The 22,188-nt window shown below is 38.8% G+C and overlaps 1 protein-coding gene across 13 annotated transcripts in view; it reads right to left on the minus strand.

Annotated features, from left to right (window-relative positions):
• Sts (steroid sulfatase) overlaps positions 1-22,188 on the minus strand; it is a 278,787-nt gene that overhangs the window by 164,072 nt on the left and 92,527 nt on the right. For all 13 annotated transcript variants that reach the window (XM_074062830.1, XM_074062827.1, XM_074062825.1 and 10 more), the window contains 5 exons: positions 16,415-16,555; positions 13,335-13,456; positions 13,103-13,225; positions 10,548-10,971; positions 425-561 (listed from right to left, as the gene is read on the minus strand). In XM_074062830.1, the coding sequence (XP_073918931.1) occupies positions 425-561; positions 10,548-10,971; positions 13,103-13,225; positions 13,335-13,456; positions 16,415-16,555 (947 nt within the window). The remainder of the gene's footprint in view (positions 1-424; positions 562-10,547; positions 10,972-13,102; positions 13,226-13,334; positions 13,457-16,414; positions 16,556-22,188) is intronic.

The following is a 22,188-nucleotide window of genomic DNA, read 5'->3' on the forward strand; positions in this document are numbered from 1 at the left end:
AGAGGACCCCAACATACTCTTCAAGAATAGATTCAGCTGCGGGTATTGTGGATCCAAAATCTACCCCTTATCTAACATCATTCCTGACAAGTCATTATTGATATTTAATTATTAAGAGGATGAGTGATGTTAAGGTCTAACGTTTTGACTCCTTTGCTCCATTAATGTCTTCCACCACCCACAGACCCAGACTTCCCCTTGGGGATGTAGCTATTGGTAACTGCAGGCAGCCATACAGAGCAGAAGATGTTTTCTGTATTCTGCTTGCCTTTCATAATTAATGCTTTTTGGTTAACATTCTTGAAAAGATAAAAACACACTTGCCTTCTATAAAAGCATCAGGAACATAGGGAGAATTTTCTGCAAAATAACACAGAAGGAGGCAAAGAGTGATTTTCTAAGTAGACATGGAAGACACACTTACCAACACTCCAGTCCATCTCTTCAGCAGCATCTCCATAACGGCCATGTTTGCTTTTGTGTGCAAATTCCTTGGAGGAGAAGAGGGCTGTATGCACATGAATGAAAGACAAGAAAAGTAGGAATGGTGTCTCAGCATTTCTGCAAAAAAAGAAACAACAAAAATGTCAAGGTCAATAAAAGGACACTCCCTAACATTTTGACTGGGATCAACTTAGTATAATAGTTGATATATAATAATATAATAATAATAACAATTCACAAAATACCACAATTTAATTGCTTGATATAGTAGCTTTTATTCAGCAAAAGGCACATTTCTATGAGGTGCCTTTTTGTTTAATTACCCTGTATGGGTCATCAAACAGAAGTAATTACATTATTGAGACAGCTTCTGCTGATCACACAACTCTGGAAGAAATGTGATATAAAATTGCCTGCATTTTATTTATTTATTCTATCCTTCCCTCCCAGTAATGCAATTACTATGAATTCAAGTCTCTTGAAAACAGTATTCACTTAGGGAGAGAATACACACACACACACACACACACACACACACACACACACACACACACACATTACTATAGTAAAGACAGAACCTTGACTTGTAAATATTTCTATCAACAACTTTTTAACACCCATTTATCTTTGTTTTGTAGCATTATGTACCTTCTTCTTATCCCAGAATGAACCCTCAATTGTCAATACTGAAATTTTGGAAATTAAGTGGAACATTCCTTGTAGGGATTTAATCCTCTAGTTTCATTTAAGAGAGATGAGTGGTATTGCAAAATTGTTCATTAATTCAATGTGTGGCTAAACTGACTGCATTTAAATTGATTCAAACACACAGATTTCTACATCATTGCCATATCATTTTCATACGTGGCCTTTGCTACAAGAGCAATGGGTAAGATTATTGTGTGAAGCTCTAAGGTTTCATGAGTGAGTGGACTGAAATGGATCAATGAGTTATATTGGTTCTTTTTGACATTGACTCACTTCTTCCTAGCATTGACTCACTTCTTTTCCCAGACTCGATTCTTTCTGACATTGAGTTGACCTCTAAAAATGCATTTACTGCTGTATTTCAGATTCACATCATAGGCTCAGTATTTACCTCTGTCTAAGAATGGCAATTTCTTTCTTGCTGTGATGCTTAATCTCACTTGTCAATTTGACTGGATTGGGAGATAACCTAGGAGATCAGTACACACAGAAGTAGCAGTCCATCAGGCAGGCATGCTCTTTCTCACTTTGTGCTTCCTGGTCACCATAAGGTGAGCAGATTTCCTACACCATACCCTTCTGCCATGATGTTTTGTATCATTATAGACCCAGAAACAATGGAGCAAGCCCACCATGGATTGTAACTTCTGAAACTACGAGCCAAAATAAAGAATCCCCTTGTACATTGTTTCTCTCAGATATTAGTCACAGCAATTAAAAACTGGCTAATGTACTTGCTAAATGAGAATATTAAATGGCCTTCTTGAAAACTACTGGAGCATGGGATGTGTGTCCACGTCCCAGGGCAGGTGGATGAAGCTGTAGAGACAAGTGCATGAAGCTGCAATGCTTAGAGGCAACACACCTTCATGGAAGCCACTGCCTTATTGCCAACTCTCAAAGCCTTGCTATCATCCTGATTCTAGCTCTTCCTTTAACCACTTCTGTGAAGTTAAGTGGATTCCTTAAAAATGTAGGCCTCTGCTTCCCATAAAATCATGGAGATTTCTGACAAACCTTATCCTAATGCAAGCACTTACACACACTCCAAGTTCAAACTCAATGTGTTTGCTACTCCAGAACATGGCTTGCATAGTCACAGCTCAATGACCTGCACCTGACATTCTTTCTCCCAAAATTTAATTCTTCCACTCCCTAGAGAAAAGTCATCCTGCAGAAGCTACCACCTCTGAAAGACTGTTTCCCTTGGCCTAGGGAGTCCCATGACAAATGAGTCATCAGTTGAATACCTAGGCCTCCCAAATGCTCTCCATAAGAAGATGCTTAACACTATTATCGTGTGAATGAGTGAATGAATGAATACATGGATGAATGAATACAATTTTGAATACAGCATTTGCTCTACAACACAAGAGCTACTTATGTGTTTATATTCCTCACTGTACAAGGAGCTGGGGCGTGTCCTTACATCCTTGTATTCCAGGAGCCAGCATTGTGTTTGGCATGAAGCAAAAATACCGTGTATCTCTGTTACTGGATGAAGTACCAAATGTGATTTCTCAGTGTTGGCAGCCCCACTCAGCAGTCTAGTGAACTGTAGAAATGCGTCAACACAACATGGTTCATGCAAAAGTTTCTCTACAGTATTACTATACCCAACTTCTATCCTAAGTCTCTTGTCACTTAGGGGAAGGGATCATCCCCTATGTTCAACACCTTTGTCCCTGTGTAAAAGTTCTAAAGAAAGAATACACAGAATAAAATTAATTTTGCTTTCATTATATATATGGATCTCTTAATTCCTCATGATAACCAAAACATTTGAATTTTAGGACTGGATATCATGACTTTAATAATTTTACCTTGCAAAAATAAATGGATGATACTTTCCTAAGTGCATATGTAATTTCCTAATTTAATTATACCTTGTACTCTAAACCCATAGAGTTCTGGGTTAATGCCTCATGTCTATAACACTTCCTTTCTAAGGTGGATCCTCACATGTATTAACTCATAGTCCTTTGAAATGGAAAAAATCACCAAAAAAGAAAAAATAAGCATTTTGTGTAGAGCTGAGCCTTACATTTTCTGTTTTATGAAAATGAGTAGATCAAACCAGCAAGTCATTGTTAACCCCCAGTAAAGGATTTTATTCTTCCAGTACTTGGTGGCAGAGTAAATGATAAAGGAATGCTGTTATTATTTTGCCACTAAGAAATTAAGAGAGAGAGAGAGAGAAAGAGAGAGAGAGAGAGAGAGAGAGAGAGAGAGAGAGAGAGAGAGAGAGACTACATGGCTTGTCTCACCTCTCATAGTAACCAGAATTGGAAAGCATAAGACTTGAACCCAGAGCATCAGGTCTACATATCTTGCCATTAAATCCCATTAAAAATAGTTACTAATATTCAGAAGGAAGCAACATTGGGACTGTCATCTTGGCTGACCATCTGCCCAGGAATATGTGTACCAAGGTACGCCTTTGGCTTCTTTGGAGGATAGATGACCTTGAGGAACCCAAACTGAACTGTGCTGTGCATGAGATTTTGGCAGATCTGGGCAGCCTCTATCCTCACAATTGTGGGGGAAGTTTATTCATACATGGATAAACTACACTCTGCTCCTAGAAAGCAAACTAAGGCCCTAAAAACTAGCATCAATTTGTGTTCCTTCAAAAGGAACACAAAATGACCCCCTCCACGATTGTGCTTACATAACACTTACATTATGTATGCATATAGTTTCACTGAAATTTCATTCTCACCTGTCCTCCCAGTTATTTTTGAATTTAAACTTAAGCAAAAAAGGATAAGGAAGCTTTAAAAGTCAATCTTCTGTGCACAGCCTATGGTCATCACTGGAAGTACAGGATGTAACTGACAGAATTTGCAGAGAATGAACAGTGATTGCATGGCTTGAAATGTCTGTTATTGGCTCTGGTTCAGTGTCAACTTGGACACTTCAAGTTTGGATGGTAGTCCACTTGCCCAAAAGTTTTTTTTTTAAAAAGAAAAAAAAAGATGAACAAAAAAGGCATCTGTAAACACAACTGGCAGAGTCACAAGATAGAGGCATATGAAAACGTTAAGTGTAAATGGAAAAATAAATGATAAAGATGGTGCAACTGGCAGAAAAGGTAATTCAAGATCAACTCCAATTTATAAGGAAGGTAGCAACAGACATTGAGTTAGAACCCCAGTAATTCAGAGTTCAAGATTGTCCATGGAATGTGACTTTTGTTTGAATGTAGGAAGATCTGCAGTGGAAGAAGCAAAGAGACTCATGTTTATTCTTCACATGCATGTATTTAGAGAATTTATAGAATTATTTGCCTATTGTTTCTCCATAAAACAGTTTTTCTTTTAGTAAAGGAGACATCAAAGTTACCGAGAGCTTTATCTGTCTATGTCCTAGGTGTCAAAGTAGAATGATAGGTTTTATATGCAAAAGCAAACCTAGAAACATAGAAAAGCATATCCGGCTTGCCAAAACACCCTACCAAGATTTAACATCCAGGAATAGAAGTCAAACCAACAGTGCTGGAGGATGTGGGCTAGACAGACATAAATCACTGGTGTTTCCACCCATTCCGGGGACATGATTGACAGCATGCTCTCAGGTAAAGGAATCCTCGAGTATGAATATCCTTCAAGAATTCAGAGAAAACCATTGACCTCACTTTCAGGATCCCTGGGGGACATCTGCCTCTCCTTTTCTCTTCAGGACCTTGGGAACTGAAGCAGACTGGCTGAGCTGGTGGGAGGTAGATTTCTCAATAGCAGCATAACTGCTGTTTTATTAGCTGAAGTAGTTCAGTAAACAAGTCTTTTGAAAATTTATTACCACTGTCTTGCATAACTATGTGAAAAGATAGAACTTTCAACCGTTATATGCCTTTACTCCATTTGTTAAACATACTGTATAGACAGTAACTCTCAGCCTTCACAGCAATGTGCAATCATTCCAATCTCAGAATGGAAAGATTTACATGCTATCAACTCAAGGCTGACGGTCTAGGCAGGGAGACAGCTAAGACATTGGTTCTGTTTGTTTGGTTTTGTTTTCTGTCTGCTGTGAATGATACTTGAGTGTAAAATTATGCATCTGAGTGTTTGAACTTTTTTATTCCACTAGTGTTCCAACTTGAGTCAGTGTAAGGAATAATGCAAATGCAAAGGGGGATATCTATTGATGCTTTCTGCAAGCCTGTGCTGCTGGTGATCAGAGTAAGGTATAAAGCAGATAACAAAGGACATCAACAGTCACCCCACTGGAGTGCATGTGACTACTGCTGTAGTCAGCATATGGGCTCTACTCATTCAGCTGTTCATTGCTTGCACCCATGTATTTCACATCTATTAAATGTCTGGCTATTGTGATATTAGGAACCAGAAATATAAAGGAAAGCTGGAAAGGAAGGAAAGCAGCATACAATTCAGATCAGAGCACGGGCCTGTCTTAAGTACCACTCCACAGTGGTTCAGAGGATGAACATAAGAGAATGAGAACTTATCTCAATCTAGCAGGGGTCAGAACCTGCTACAAGAGAGAGGCAGATTCCAAAGTTTCAGTATGTGGGCTGGTATATGTGAATGTTTTCTATAAATAGGTAAATATGTGACCTATTCACATAATCTATGCAGGTATTCAGAAATATATGATGGCAGAGGCATTTGCTAGGTAAGGGCTCAGAGTCCTTTATATGTTCCCCAGTCAGGTAAGAATACCACGGTTCTAAGTGACCCAGTATAGAAAAAAAGGTGAACATCACTCTGTAACTGTACACAGAAGCCCCTACATATCTATAAGTTCCACACCCAAGATTCAACCAATCTCAGATCAAAAATACTCAAAGAAATAACTGCATCTCTACTGAGCACATACGGACTTTTTGCTATTATTCTCTAAACAATATAATATAATAACTATTTACACAGCATTTGCATTATATTGGGTATTATAAGTCACCTTGAGGTGATATAAAGTATATAGGAGGATATGCATAGGTTATATATAAACACTATGCTATTTTATACAAGGAACTTGAGTACCCATGGATTTTGGCATTTGCAGGGGATCCTGGAACTAACCCTCTGTGGCTATGAAGGTCAGACTGAATTCAGTTACAAAGGGCTTAGCTGGGGACAAGAGTTTCATTCAAAGAACATTCTCCATTCTTAAGTATATATCCTATCTTTTCAGCAAAGTTAGAAACAAATCAAATGTTATCCACTGTTATGGAATAATTTGGTTCTTTGAAAGTACTTCTTTAATTATTTAACCTTTTAATTTTTGAAGGAATGCAATTTATCCCTGCGTGTTGCCCTTAATGTTTAATTGTTTAATTTGATTTATTTTTCTAACCATGAATTAAAATCAATATCCTCCTATTCTTCTCTGGCTTAAACTCTTACCTAAAATAATGAAATTCTCCCAAGATCCTTTTATGCAAAAGACATTTAGTGCCAAGTCACAGTGATCCATCATGACCACTTACACCATGGCCCAGCTGGAAATGTGAAAGGCTAAGGTTGGAGGTATGCTGTAAATGCATTTCAGAATCCAGTCTGTGCCAAACTGTGATGGCAGTTGAATAGGATGAAAGGTCATATCTCCAGATGATACATTTATCAGCTGTCACAGGCTTTAGGGAATTATGATAAAACAAGCCATGCTCATAGGAAAGAAGTATTTATTTGCTGCAAAACTACAGACCATAAAAAATAATAGAAAAAGATGCCTCTATGAGAGTAATTATTCCAGGCATACAGGCATATATCTCCCCCCTGCAACCTTACCAGTATTTAAGTAATTATCATGGTGATTTGATGAGGAAGCAGGGTTTGTTAAAATGAAAAGTAGGGAAATAGAGAAATTAGAACTAGATCTCTATATCAAGTCTAAATTTGGGATTTTTTATCCATAGAGCCTTTGCTAGAGGATGCATTTAGTTATTCTCTATAGAGCTTAAGTGAAAAGGATTAGCATTTATTTGACTTCTGATAATGGCATCCCAAAGCATGTGCACACACACACACACACACACATTTAATAAGTTGATAGAATTTACATAAACTAAAGCCTAGAGAAGACAACAGTCATGGCAAATTTCCTATCAATCTATGGATCCAATAACATGGCATCATAAGTTACACATATTACGTGGATGTGTACAAAGTCATCATTGTTTATGGAAGATTTACCCTTCATAGTGAATATGCATATATTTTCAGAGAAAAAGAAAAAGTGATATATTTAAATGTAAATGTTTTTCCTAACAAGGATGTCCTGTTTTCAATGAATTTAAAAAGGAATTAGGACAACATATCTGGCTTTTCACAGAGTGGGATAACAAAGTTTCATCTCTCTCTAGGCAAGATGATGCAAAACAAGAATTTCATTCTACCTATAGGCATGACACATTTTAAAATTCACCCTTAAGTTGAACTAAAGAAAAACTGCTTTGTGAATAAAATTATCTTGCTAAATTTGCCCATCATCACATAGCCTTTTATTTTCCTTTCAGAATTTCTAGAGACTTCTCCATCACCATAGTAATGATAATGCTACCAACACTGACATTTACACAATGTAAATACTCTTTATCCAGAATGCTTATGACCAATGGTGTTTGGGATTTCAGATTTCGGAATATTTGTATGTATGCGATGAGATATATTGGGGAGGAGACACAAATACAAACACAAAATTCTTTTATGCTTCATACACATCTCACACAAACAGCCTGAAGATAAAATTATGCAATATTTTAAATAATTTTGTGCATGAAACAAAGTTTCACAGTGTAGAATTTTTCACCTGTGGCAACATGTTGGCACACAAAAGGTTTCAGATTTTAGAGCATTTCGGATTTCAAAATTTTGGATTAGGGCTGTACAACACATATTAAGATTGAAATAAAAAGCCAGGCATGGTGGTACATTCCTGTAATTTTATCACTTGGGAGGCTGAGGCAGAAGGATCCAAAGTTTGAGGCCAGCCTGGGCTCCATGGCAAGACCTGTCTCCAAAGAACAAGAATTAAAATGCAAAGAAAACTTCAATAAACCCTCTAGACTTAACCTATTTACTTGCTTTACTTGCTTTCTTTTAGGTGACTTTAAAAATCACCAGCCTTACATATTACATAGCTAAGCAACATATTATTAGATTCCCACAGGCATTGCTGTAGGTAACACTTCTGATTTGTGATGGTAACAGGTTCCTAAGCCTTTTTGGTCTACCTCAAACCACCTAGAACCATGGGCTCTTCACTTGGGCCTGCAGAAGTCTCCATTAGGTAATATCTTTGACATCAGAGGGCTAAAAACTCTGTCCTTAGATCACTTGATCACCACTATTTTTTGAAATGTGTCCTAGGAAGAACCATGAAATTTGATTATGCATGCACAGATCATTGGTTATTCCATTTTTTCCTTTATTTCCAAAAAACTTCCCCATGCTTTAGCTCATCCTGATCCTTTACCCCATAAGTACCCCAAAATCCTATCCTTGGGGAGATAGACTCGAGACTTGGTCTCCTATCTTCTCACTTGACTGCCTCATGAATAAACCTTTCCCCTTTTGCAAAATTTATCATTTAGGTGATTGGCTTAAAGCAAGACGGGCAAAATGGGCCTGGTTTGGTAATGCAACTACAAAGATGCATTCTCCTTTTGTGGCTGGGCAGGAACATTGAACTTAGATTCTTCTATTTGGAGAAGGAGCACTGGGATTCCTACACAATGCCTTAGATTTCTTCCAATTAAGCCTCACTTGCACCTTGTCAGCAATTCTGCCATGCTCAAATCAATGAAAGATCAAAGAAAGTACTCAATTCTATGGTCAGCTCCAAAACCAAGACGCTTGCATTAGCTCTGTTTTTTAATCCAGTCTATATTATGACCTGTGAGTCTCTGAATATTCACCAAAATGTTTTCAACCTTAAAGTTTCTCCCTGATAAGATGTCTGTCAACCAGGCTGCCAAGGTCATTGAGGAAAACAAGTATGAAAGGTGCACACTTATAATGTGAATATCCATAGTGCCTCATGTACAATTGGAAACCACTCAAAAAGTATCTGTTTCACCTAAACATTGCACCATACTATGGTACCATTTGCACTGGGCACTTAGGTTGAGTCTGTTCTACATTGCATTGAAAAACAGAGAGAGTAAAAGATCAAAGCTTCATGATAACAGAATGACCCTTCATTCAGGGCACATCAGGAGAGCTGAGTGTCTCCAAGAAATTTGCAGCTCACTCCTTTTAAAAGCAACACAGATTTCTTGCTAATTAAAGAGCATTAAGGATGACCTGTCTCCTGAATTACTATATGGAGGATAACATATGGTGAGCTAATTATCTAGCTCTCTAATAATAGAAGCATCTCCCCAACATAAATTTAGCCCTGAAGGAGTAAATTAGGGTGAGGGATTGTGGAGTGGATGGTTATATATGCTAAAGTATCTCTTTCCTGCACATGGAAATACAAGCTTGTGATCCTGGATCACTTAGCAGATTTGATTAAACAGACCTCATTTGTGAGAATCACAAACAAATGAAGCATCTTTGCCCTATGTCCCTGTCATTCATATCTTAAAACCTTCAACTAGCATCTCAAGAACAAACCCTTGAGTATAAATCATATAAGCAGCAAGGCATAGAGAAAGACTTTAAATTTTGTAAGTAAGAACTTAAATCATTTTCCTCATTGCATTTGACATATGAATGGAAGAGTGGGTGTATACACAAAAATGATTTTTTAAATGCTAGCACGCCTAAATAAGGCACTGGTTCCAATTGGGTAACTTTAAATTCAAAAGCATTTGTGTCAATTTCACTAACATTGTCATTGCTTTGATTAGACTCTCTTTTTTCTGCTTTGGATGAAACTCTACTTCCATGTCTCACAAAGGTGGTAAGAGCTGCGTAAATTGTTCAGGATACTCTGACTAATGAAGACATAAATGTGTCTTCAGATCCTTAAAAATGCTTTTTGAACAGGTGGTGTCACCATTGTTATGATTCTTTGGCAATTCTCTCAGGACTCTTGAATGCCACATTCTTGAATCAGATAACTAATACAACACAGAAGGAAATTTTTAAGGTTGATTTTTACCTAGTTGTTTTAAATATTTGTATCTTCAGATAATGGATATACCAAGATTTTTCTGAATTGTATCATGGTATACAAACATTACTATGTTCACTAATACTGTCCATGCATTGCTCCAATGTGGATAATAGCCATTTTATACTAGAAGCATCTATTTCAAACAACATGCAACCTGTCATTTCCCATATCCCTCCTTCCAGAGATCCTAGTCAGGATCTCTGGAATATTGAAGGGAAAATGTAGTGACAATCACCATTCTGGATTTTCTACCTCTATTGGAAGTCATCAAGATCTCAGAAGAAAAGGTGATTGATACCCACTGTTGTATGAACTGAACCGCTTCTGTAGTCAGCCTTTGGGTGAGATTGTCATAGGACATGGGCTGCTGGATGATGTCAAAGTTCTTCATCAGGAAGCAGTTCAAAGGCCGGAAGTAATGAAGGAAACACAGGAAGAGGATCAGGATTAAGGATGCCAGAAGGAGGAGGCAGATGAAAACGCTGATGGGCACATGAAGCAGTCCTAGGAAGTGAAGCACCCCTAAGGTCAGCACAGCAATCCCGATGATCTGAAGGGGGATAAAGACCAGCCATCTGGAGGCTGAAGTGAAGACAGAACCTTCCCCGGGTTTGCAGTCCCTCAAGTTGGTTGTAGGGAGTCCATAGAAGTAGTCAAAGCCATGCCGTAGAGGGTGGTGACAAAAGTCAGTTTTGTTGTAACAGTTTACTCCAAGGTGCCATTTCCCTGAGAAGAAAAATAGGTGACACATTTAGGCCCACTAAATCTCATAATTGGAACACCAGCTTCTTATGGGCACATGCCAGAAAGTATGCCCTTTCTGTGTATTTTATGCACCAGTCTTCCAACTCATAAGATCATACAGGTTATATTAGACAGTTTTCCATTGCTGTGACAAAATATCTGCGATAATCAACTTCAAGGAGGAAAGAGTTATTTTATTTCAAGACTTCCAAGGATTCCATCCATGCTCCTGGGGCTTCACTGTTTCTGAGCTCTGGTGAGGCAGAGCATCATGGCAGCAGCATGTGCTGGAGGAAACAGCTCATCTCATCTGCCAGGAAAGAGGGGTGGGGATGGGGTCCCAATATCACCTATAAGGGTACACACTCAGTGATATAAATCTCTCCCATTAGATCCTACCTCCTCAAGTTCCACTACCTCCCAGCAGTGTCACCTGCTGAAGACCAAGCCTTCAACACATGAGCCTTTCGGGGATATTCCATATCCAAATTGTAATGGGTTTCCTTCTTATTTCACAAACACTAAGTGACTAGTACTCGCTTTACCAAATGCAAGTTATAATTTTATAATAAATTTCTAAAAACATAAGTATAAAACCATCCAATATCTTCAATAGGCACAAAACAAAACTATATATAAGATATTTTTCTGACATATGCACTCAGCATTGAAGTTTCAGAACCAACTCAGTTCCTTGAATGTTAAAAGTGGAAATGAATCCTTATTCAAAAACCTACCCCTGAGGCATGTAGAAACCACTCAGTAACTTAGCAATTATTTTAAACACTTCTGAAAGTTTCATATAAAATGTTAGTTATGCTGCATGTGGCAGCTCATGTCTGTAATCCCAGCACTAGCAACAAGAGGAGCATCATCACTTTGAATCCAACCTGGTCTAAATAGTGAGTTTAAAGCCAGCCTGGGCTACAGAGTTGAGACCCTGTTTCAAAAAAGAAAAAAAACCCAGAAGCAAATTATATCACTAAGTGAATAAGTGCCTCATCAATGGGGTAGAGGTACAGGGAAGAAGATGTTGATTTTATAACAAGATGTGAGAGGAAGGAGAGACTCATTTTGCTTCCATGAGTTTCTTTAGGATTTCTTATGACCTGCTATGGACCAAGCAGGTAAGCAAATAGGGAGAATGCATCATTCCTGCCAATGGGATAAAATCAATCGGAGTATCAACCATTATAAATTCTAACACAATTTGCTACATTTTGATTTCAAATGTCCCCCAAAGGCCAATGTGTTGCAGGCTAGGTACTTGGCTTGGTGCTTTGGGGAGGTCTTAGAATCTAAACTGCTTGGAATCTTAGGGTAGAAGACCTACTGGGAGGTCTTCAGATCACTGGAGGCATGCCCTTGAAGGTGACAGTTGAATCTCAGCCTTTTCTTTTCTCTTTTACTTCCCAGTCATGAGGCAAGAAGATTTTCTCCAACATGAACTCCTACCATAATGTGCTACCTACTATAGGATCAATGCATAAGGCCAGCCAATCATGGACTGAAACCTCAAAATCCAAAAGCCAAAATAAACTTCTTCTTATTCCTTATAGTGATAGAAAGCTGACTAACACACAATTTGAATACTGAAAAATGAACTGAAAAGTTTTTATCATGTTATTACATGTAGTTTTATAATCTCTCTGTATATACCAATATGTGCATTTATCTATCTATCTACTTACCTACCTCTCTCTCTCTTTATCTCTGTATCATATCTATTATCTATCAATCTATGATCTGTCTCATTCATACATACTTATATACATACATACGCGCATAACTCCTTCCAACCATCCATGTACCTATAAATCTATCATTTATCAGTCATCTATCTATCATCTATTTGTCTGTGTATCCTTATCTATTACCTGTCTATCTACATACACATGAATACACATACACACACTCATATAAGGATACATATCTATATTCAAATATTCCAGATGGTCTCCTTGTGTTTTACTCTATAATCAAGAGCATTTTGTTCCTATTTAAAGATGTGGAAGTATGCCAGCAACATCATCTGGAAGACTGTCCTAACTCCCTCTTCCATGCTTTTGCTAACTTGCTATTTCCTCCCTGTCCCTTCCCAAGACACCCATACCTATTAGTGCTGTTGAGTAGCCTTGATTCTTCAAAAGCTTGGCAAAGGTGATCTCATTGGTTGGAAGTCCTCCAGAACAAGCCGTGAAGATGAAAACTCCAATCAGGGACCGAGACGCCATTCCTGAAGCAGGAAAAATCAACCTTTAAACACCAGGACTCTGGCTTTTGAGGGTTACCCCAAGGTGGACAAAGTATACACTTAATCCACAGTAATGCACACAGGAGGTTACCTGATCGCACTGGGTACCGGCCCGTCATAAAGGCTGCCCTGCTTGGTGTACACAGGGGTGATGCTGCCAGGTGCTGAGTGAGCTTCACTCCCCCATTGGCCAGCCGGTCAATGTTTGGAGTCCTAGGATAAAACAACCAGGTCATTCTTACTGACCTTCAGTATCAAGGTGTCTCTGGGGCTCTTTACAGTGGAAAGTCACTCAATTACCAAGGGCAATTAAGTGGTTATGTATGGGACAGCAGGAAGATGGACAGCAGGGGAGATGAGGAACTACAACTTAAAACGGGAATGAAACCATGATCCAGGTGTGCCCACTTATACCACCCAAGGGCTCTGAGCTCCTGGTCCCATCCTTCTAAGCCCTGCATTACAAGAAAGGAACCAAGTTTTAGAGGATGGGCTCCAGTGATATCAACAAATAGGTTAAAGTAGCCCCGGAAAAAAAAGGGCCACACGCTACAGTGAAACAATGCTATGCTGTATCCCTCACACACCCTTGGTTGGTTTTCTTATACTTAATAGATACTTATTCAAGAGTTCACTTCTAGGATGATGGCTTATGCAGTATAAGACATCCTGTTGCGTTTTCTTCATGAGATAATTGGCTGATTATCTTTGGAAGTCATTCGGGAGTTAAAATCTTTTCAGTTTTTGTATCACACTAAGCAATATCTCATGACATTTTTTCCCAGAAGGAAACCAAGCAATTTTCTATCTGCCTGGCTAGTTATTTTCCATTCCTTAAGGTCCGGGCATAGATTAAATTCTTAGGGGATTCCAGTACACTCTCTTCCCCATGGAATGGGTCTGTTTGGCCTATGTGTAGCACAGCAATACACAGTCCTTTATCATGAGAGGTTCCTCATGGTAAAGTGATGTAATTGCTCATGGAGCTGTCCTCCAAGACAGTTGTCTGTGGGGCAGCGTATATAGCTTGTTCATTCCTCCCACACTTCCCTTAAACCAAAGCCTTCATAGAGCAGTCCTGCATAACATAAAGTAGGAACCCATCTCTGTGAATTTGTAATGTCAAAAGTAATCTGCCATGATTAAATAAATTAGTGTATGCATTGGTCAATCTTTTTCCTTTGCTTGCACGTTAAATGAAGAGGTGCATAAACCTTCTAGTGCCTAGATTGGCCCAGAGAGGAATCTAACTATTTTGGGCTGTGATATTATAAAATATAAATAGGGACTGTCATTCAGAAAGAATGGGAATCAAGACAGATTTTGGACAGATGTTATGTGGATTCTTCCATGAGATTTTGTAGATACATTTTCATTTGTCAATTGGTTGAGATTTAACTTTAAAATTGGATGTTAGTTTTTAATAAATATATATCTATATTATATATAACAATCTGTATACATAGATACAGGTATAGTAAGGTTAGTTATCTATGACCTTAGAAAACTTCAGGAATAAATATAATATTTTTTAAATGATAAATACACTGAAAGAAAAAACAAATAGAAATTATGACTCTCATAAGAAGAATTAATTAGTAAGAAAAGCCATATCACAAGCGTTAAAAGGGATCCCTACACTTTTATTTTTACAAAATAAAGCCAAAAGTGGGACAGAACACATATATGGCCCATTAAAATCATAAGAGAACATGGAATATGTATGTTATCTCTGTATATGTTTTCAAATACCTAACCAAAATCATAGGTCCACATACATTTTAGAAACAAAAAGCAAATTTGATGTAAAGATTCACGTGGAAACTGAGATACACAATGTCTGGAAAGCAAGATTTTCTTTAAAAGAATAATTAATTTCTAGGGAAGACATAGTTCACTATAGAGCACTTGCCTAGCATGCATGAGGTACTCAATTCCATCCCAGCACCACAAAAAATACAAACAAAAATAAATGAATAATTAATATTTGATTGATCCGACATGTAACAGAGAACCATACTTTCTAAGAAGTTTTGTCATGTTGAAAAGAAGAGTGGATGGCATGAAAATAAAGCAACATTATACAGTACCTGGCAATGGGTCCAACCTAGGCTTCAGACATTTATAATTCATAGGTACTATGAGAAAATTCTAGTAAAAACAAATGATTTCTCTCCCAGCCTCTTTTCATTCAGTTTGTGTTTTGTTTTGCTTTTTTTTTTTTTGGAGGGACTGGGTTTTGAACTCAGGGCTTCTTGCTTATAAAGCAGTTGCTTTACTGCTTGACCCATACTTCTAGTCCATTTTGTATGGGGACTTTTTTTTGAGATGGGGGTCTCATAATCTGTTTACCCAGTCTGGCCTCAAATTGTGCTTCCCAAGTAGCTATAGATAGACCACCAGCTCATTTAGTTTGTATTTATATTTTTTGTGCGATGAAACTCTTTACCCAACTATTTTTACGTCATCGTTTCTTCATTATGAACAAGAAAAAACATAACATGAATGCCTATATTTTACCACAGCTGGACTTACTTTCCTGTTTCAGGAGTAATTAAAATATGCCTTATATTAAGTTAATGTGAGGCAGAGTGCCTAGAAACACTATACCCTCCTCTAGGAGATGGTTAGCCCCAAGTGTTAGATGCCCCCAGTCTGGTCCACATTGCATTATTCTCACTATTGAGATCATTCTTGGTTTTTAAAAGTTATGTTATCCTAAAATGTGATAGTCCTCCTCATGATTGTCTGCTAGTGCTATCATATAATATTTGTGTTCCCCCAAAATTCACATTGAAATCCTTATCCCCCAGGCTATGGTATCAGGAAGTAGGGATTTGGGGAGGGGATGAGGTTATGAGGCTAGAGCTTCATGAATGGCATCTCGTGCCCTTATAAAAGACACTCCAAAGAATCCATGGCCCTTCTACCACGTTAGAACAGAGCAAGAAGCAGCCCTCATCAGACATTGAATCTGCTGTGACTTTACGCTATGTCTTTATCCAACTCACTGCACATATTCAAGCAGACACATTCACACTTGCATTCAGAATACCTATTTCTCATTCTATCTATAGATAGAATTTCTCTGCAGTCTGTGTTCTATGCATGCCTTCCCTGGGGACTCCACTGCACAGAGCACATGTTTATATAACAACTTTATTTCCAAACCTGAGAGTCTTGTTCCCATAGCATCCAGGATCTCCCACGCCAAGGTCATCTGCCATGAGCAGGACGATGTTTGGCCTTGATGCTGTGTAGCTCTGGGCTCCACACAGAAAAATCAGCAGAAGGTAAAAGACCCTCATTTTTCTGTAGAAGGCAAGGAGACAAAAGAAAATTAAAGGATGCTGGTGCATGATTGATCATTCCCCTCCTTCTCTCAGACCCTCTTTCTTTCTTGCACATGTTTCAGAAGAGGACATTATTCCATGTCACCTGCCCCAAACAATATGTGCTCAAAAGATATTTAGATCTAAGAAATTTCTGGGTGAATAATAATGTCTTCCCTTTCCTGTGTTTTTGTTTCCAAAACACATACTTCCTTCTCTGTGGCCAGCCATGACCTCCCTTTTCTGGCCAAGACCAAAACAGAGCTTCTGTTTAGAAAAATGAAAATGCAACCGCTTCCTGTCATTTCTTTATGGAAGGCAGGCTCCTTCACAAGCTAAAAGTTTGCTCTTTGAGCTCTGGAAAGACAGTTGTTTTGATAAGAACAAATTTGCAATGTCAAGTCCTTTCTAAAATGAAGCATGAGTTTTGAAGTAAAAGGTTTTTAAAGGGAAGCCTATGCACCTTTCAAAATGCAAAGTGAATGGGTCACCAGCCTGTGCTGCCTTGCGTGATCAGCAATGTACTAAGGGAGGGGAATCTATCCATCTTCTATGTCTTTTGTCCCATGGCACACTTGCCTATTGGCATTTTATTCCTTGCAGGAATACAGGCTGGGGAATTTTAGGGGAGGATGTCAGTTTAAGAATACACACCTATGCCTCCTCTCCGAGAACCACAGATATTGAATATAGATGCCTGAAAATTAATCAACAGTGTGAACCTGCAAGCACCTGAGCAAGAACATTCTCATGCTCTCCTCATCACCATGTATGAGTGAGGTGAAATATATCTACCAGAGCCCTCTCACTCTCCCCTGGAAAGGGAAAGAGCTGAGGAAGCAAGAGAAGACCTGAGCAGAATGGGTGACATCCACAACTCAGGAAGAAGAGGGCTGATAGCTGGGGTGGGATGGGGCTGTGTAGGGTGGACGCCACAGGGTTATGGAAACATACATGAGGCACTGAAGAAAACACAGGGACAGGATGCCCACGATGGTTTCTCTCACACACACCCGAGAAAATGACCTGATTGGTGCAACAGGAAACAGTTGGCTGCTAGCCCAGGAGGTGTTTCCAGTCATTCCATGCTGGTCCTCCACATTCTTCAATCTGTATCATTATTCTCATCGTGCTTATCATCACCTGCTGCGGCTTCAGAATAATGGCCCTGCCCTCAAAGATGTCTACACCCTAATCCCTGGAACCTGTGAATATGTTCCTCTACATGACAAAAGGGATCTAGAAGATACTGAGAGGAAGAAATTATCATGTAACATCCAGTTGGGCCAGTCCATATTAGGAGAAGGCAGATGGATGCAATAACCCCCATCATGGGTGGTTTTGTTTATCTTCAGTTAACCATGGTCCAAAGTATTAAATGGAAAATTCCAGATATAAACAATTCATGAATTTTAAATAACTTTTATCACAGTATATAATCATTCCATTTTGTTATTAATTGTTAATCTCTTTCTGTGCCTTACTTATAAACTAAATTTTATCATATATATTTATAGGAAAAAGCAGTATATATAGGGTGTGGTACTCTCCATGATTTCAGGCTTCCACTGGGCATTTGGGGATGTAGTTCCAGTGGAAAAGCGACATGACTGCATATGACTACAGAAAAAGAGGAAAGCAGTGTGATGAAGAGCCATAAGTCAAGGAATGTGAGCAGCCTTCTAGAAGCTGGAAAAAGCAAAGGAATGGATTGTTACCTAGGGCCTTTCAAAGGAACCAACTCTGTAGACACCTTGATTCTAGATCAGTAAGATTCATTTCAGACTTTTGACTTCCAGAAATATTAGATAATATCTGTGTATTGTTTCTAAGCCACCAAGGCTCCTGTCCTTTGTTATAGCAGCCAGAAGAAACGAGTGCTCTTTGTATGTTGCATGTATATCACGTGCCTGTTTCCCTGGCTTCCGCATCCCTTTAACAAAGAAGTGTTTCAGGCACATAACAGCATCCAGGTTTACGTGTTTGACATGTTAGGATATTTAATCAATATCTGGGAATCCTGAGCAGTCTGCTCATGTCTAAGAGTGATACCTAGGAAGTTGGTTCGAAGGTTTGTAAGTGAGCTCTAGGGCTCAGATGCAAGGCATCTGAGGCTGTAAGTTGAATGACTGCAATTCTTTTCTCACAGGCCTGTTTATCCACTGAGGAATCCCACAATTTCCTTCTAACTAGTGCTACTGTAGGATATGAGCATCTTCCGGGCTTCTCGGCATCTCACTTGGTCAGTCTTCAAATTCCTCCCAACAGTTCCCTTGGCTACTCAGTGATGCCTGTCTTTCTGCAAGGCTTTGAAGCAATGCATCCTGTTCTTGCTGCTCCCAGAGGAAGAGTAGAATCAAAAGGACCCCACAGCCACTGCCCATCCAATTCTGTTTCTGAAGTGGAACTTTTTTCAATGTGTGTTTACCTTGCCTTCCCATTAAGAATTTATAACCCCTCGATGCTGAGGCCATAAGGTAATTTTCTTTTGCAGTTTTCCCCCATGGCCCTATGAGTAAATAAATATTCGCTAAATTGCTTAATTGAGACTTGGTAAAGGAGTGTACACATATAAATTAGGTAGCTAGGATAATGAGCTACAATGCAGGCCAGGAATTGCATTAAAGCATGATTTCTTAACTTCTGCACTATTGGCATTAAGAATGAATGATCCATTGAGGGAGGAGTGGGTCCTGTGCTCTTTAGCATGTTTAGCAGCATCACTGACCTCCATTCACTAGCTGTCAGAAGCAGGTCTCCTGTAAATAGTGATATCCAAAAATGTCTCTAGATTCTACCAACATTCTTTGGGACAGAGAGCCAAACACTGTCCCCACTCAAGTGCTGTTCCACTACAGCAAAAGAGAAAACTGGTCTGGAAGACTAAATAACCCAAAGCAAGAGAGAGCCCACTGCCCCAGCACGCTTTCTTCTTAGTCCCAAAAGAAGCATAATTTCTTAGAAAATCCTGTAAGCTTGGATCTTTCAGTCATCCAATCCATGTTTCTGAATGTGTACTTTCTGAGTATGAAATAGTTGAGGTACATGAACTTTTTTTCTTTAGAAAACAGAGTATCACTATACAACATGTAAACAGTAACAAGTTATGAAAGCAAATTATGAAGTATTTGGTTTTTTTAAAAAAAACAACACAGGGTAAATGTAGGAGGCTATATGACTAAAGCCTGGGGCTCTTTCATTTATACACAACTTTACAAATTATGACAAACCTCTTCTTTTTCTCCTAATGAATGCCTCATCTCCCTTGACTTGTCACTTTTATTATTAACTTAGATTCCTAAACTTTGTCAAGTGATTGGCCCTGTCACTCCTTTTGTCCCTTTTTAATTTTTATTTTATTCATTTTCATTAGCATATATTCGTTGTATAGGGGAGATACATTGTGACAATTACAAATAGATTTACATTGTACATTGGTTAGATCACCCCAGTCACCTCCCCTCCCAGTCCTCGACTCCCTTCTCACCTCACTTGAAGCAATTGCAAAAGGTTTGGGGTTGGTGGAGTGGCTCAAGTGGTAAAGCACTTGCCTTGCAAGCATGAGGCCCTGAGTTCCAACCCCAGTATAACCAAAAAAAAAAAAAAAAAGAGGTTTCACTCGTTCTATCTCATATATGTATACAAAGCCTCTTGTGAGAGAATATGGTTCACTCTTAATATTGCAACAGGGAAAAGAATTTTGTTTGCTTCTTGGTTTTTTCTCTTGTGCGTGTCTGCCTTTTAAGGAAAAGAGGTTCATAAAATTAAGGCTGGAATCCAAGGATATGTTTGGTGGTCACATTCACTTTCAAGGACAGAAAGAATTGTTTATATTTTTGAAAATTGGTATTTCTAGAAAACTCAGCTTAATTAGGTCATTAATCAACAGAATTTTTTTTTTTTGCAGTACTGGGGCTTGAATTCAGGGCCTACACTTTGAGCCACTCCACCAGCCCTTTTATTGTGATGGGTGTTTTCAAGATGGGGCTCACTATTTGCCCATGATGGCTTCGAACCGTGATCCTCCTGAACTCTGCCTCCTGAGTAGCTAGCGCCCAGCAATCAACAGAGTTATTTTATGTAACATATTTTTATTTTATTTATATTTGAAGACATTTATTTTACATAAATGCTATACAAAGCTTGGAATGAAATGATTTCGTCATCTGCATCTGGCTATCTTCTTTTGTCACTTCAAATAGGCTAGAAATAAATCTTTCCCTTATCTCATCTTAAAATTATTATTTTGCATCAAAAGATCTATAATGGATTCATGCTGTCCTCATGAGGCAGAGTAAGCCTAGTGGATAATCTGCCTCCCAGGTGGGAATTGCATTCCCTTTCAGGCCTTTAATATAAAATCTCTTGCTATGCTCCTCGAGGGCTGCAAACACTGAGGTTGGCAAGACCCATAACAACATTGCCAGTCTCTCCCCCAAATTTTAATTCTTTCATCACAACTTGGTTAACAAAGAGCAATCAACACTTTACCGTGTGCATGGGTATTTAAAACATTGGGTTTACTGGACACTGAATCAACCAGTGTTCTTTGCATTGGAAACACCATCCTTTCCCTAGAATGGCCATTTTGAGACAATTCAACACTACAGTCACCATCACTGAATTCATCCTTTGGTGGCAAATCCAGGCTCCAGCACCAACCTTCAGCAAAAAATTTCTGAGTATGAACAACAGCATTTGTAGAAACAAAGATGTGCCTCTGAGTTAAAAGGGTGGTGTGTGTAAAATAGAAGATGCACGATTCGATCTTCAATGTCATGGCCAATGGAAGATAATAACAATGGACCTCCTATTTCAGTGAGTTGTGAAGAGGTCAAAGAATAAAAAGGTAAGGGTAATGTGAAGGGGCCAATCTTTAGGCCTTATCCCCTGTCCCTGATTTCTCCAGGGACAGACAGCTTTCCCAGACAGATTCCTCATGTGGAAGCAAGTTCCCGTTTCCTTCACACTCCACGTGCATTTCTTAGCTCCAATGATAAGATGCAGAGTTATTTTGTGTTTAACTACCCTGCCCCACTGGAAGTATTTTCAAGGCAGGGGTAGAACTAAGTACCTCACTGTTACTTCTCTAGCACCTACTGGAGGGATATTTGTTGACTGAGCAAATGAGGACTGACAAATTGTATGGATGGAAGTTGGAGAGTTGCTCTTCTTTCTAACCCAACTATAGGTACCATGAAAGTAAGGACTCACTTATTAGGTGCATTAGTCCATTTTGTGTTACTATAATGAAACATTTGCAGAAAGCTAACTTTATAAAGAGAAGAGGTTTATGTCACTAGCAATTCTGGAGACTCAAAGGTATGGTGCTGGCATCTGGTGAAGAACTCATGGCAGACAATAGGAGCACATGAAAGAGTCCATATGGAAAGCCAGAGAGCTGGCTGGAGGCAATCTTGCTCTTTTATAATAGCTCTCTTTTAGGAACTAGCTAAGGATCCCATAATAACTACCTTAATTCCCTCAAAGTACACTGCCCTAATGACCTAAGGACCTCTCATTGGATCTTATCTCTTAAAGTTTCCATACCACCTCCCAATACCACTAACCTGAGGACCAGACTTACAATACATGAAACGTTGAGGGACAATT

Source organism: Castor canadensis, chromosome X (genome assembly GCF_047511655.1).
Source record: "Castor canadensis chromosome X, mCasCan1.hap1v2, whole genome shotgun sequence".
Classification (NCBI taxonomy): Eukaryota; Metazoa; Chordata; class Mammalia; order Rodentia; family Castoridae; genus Castor; species Castor canadensis.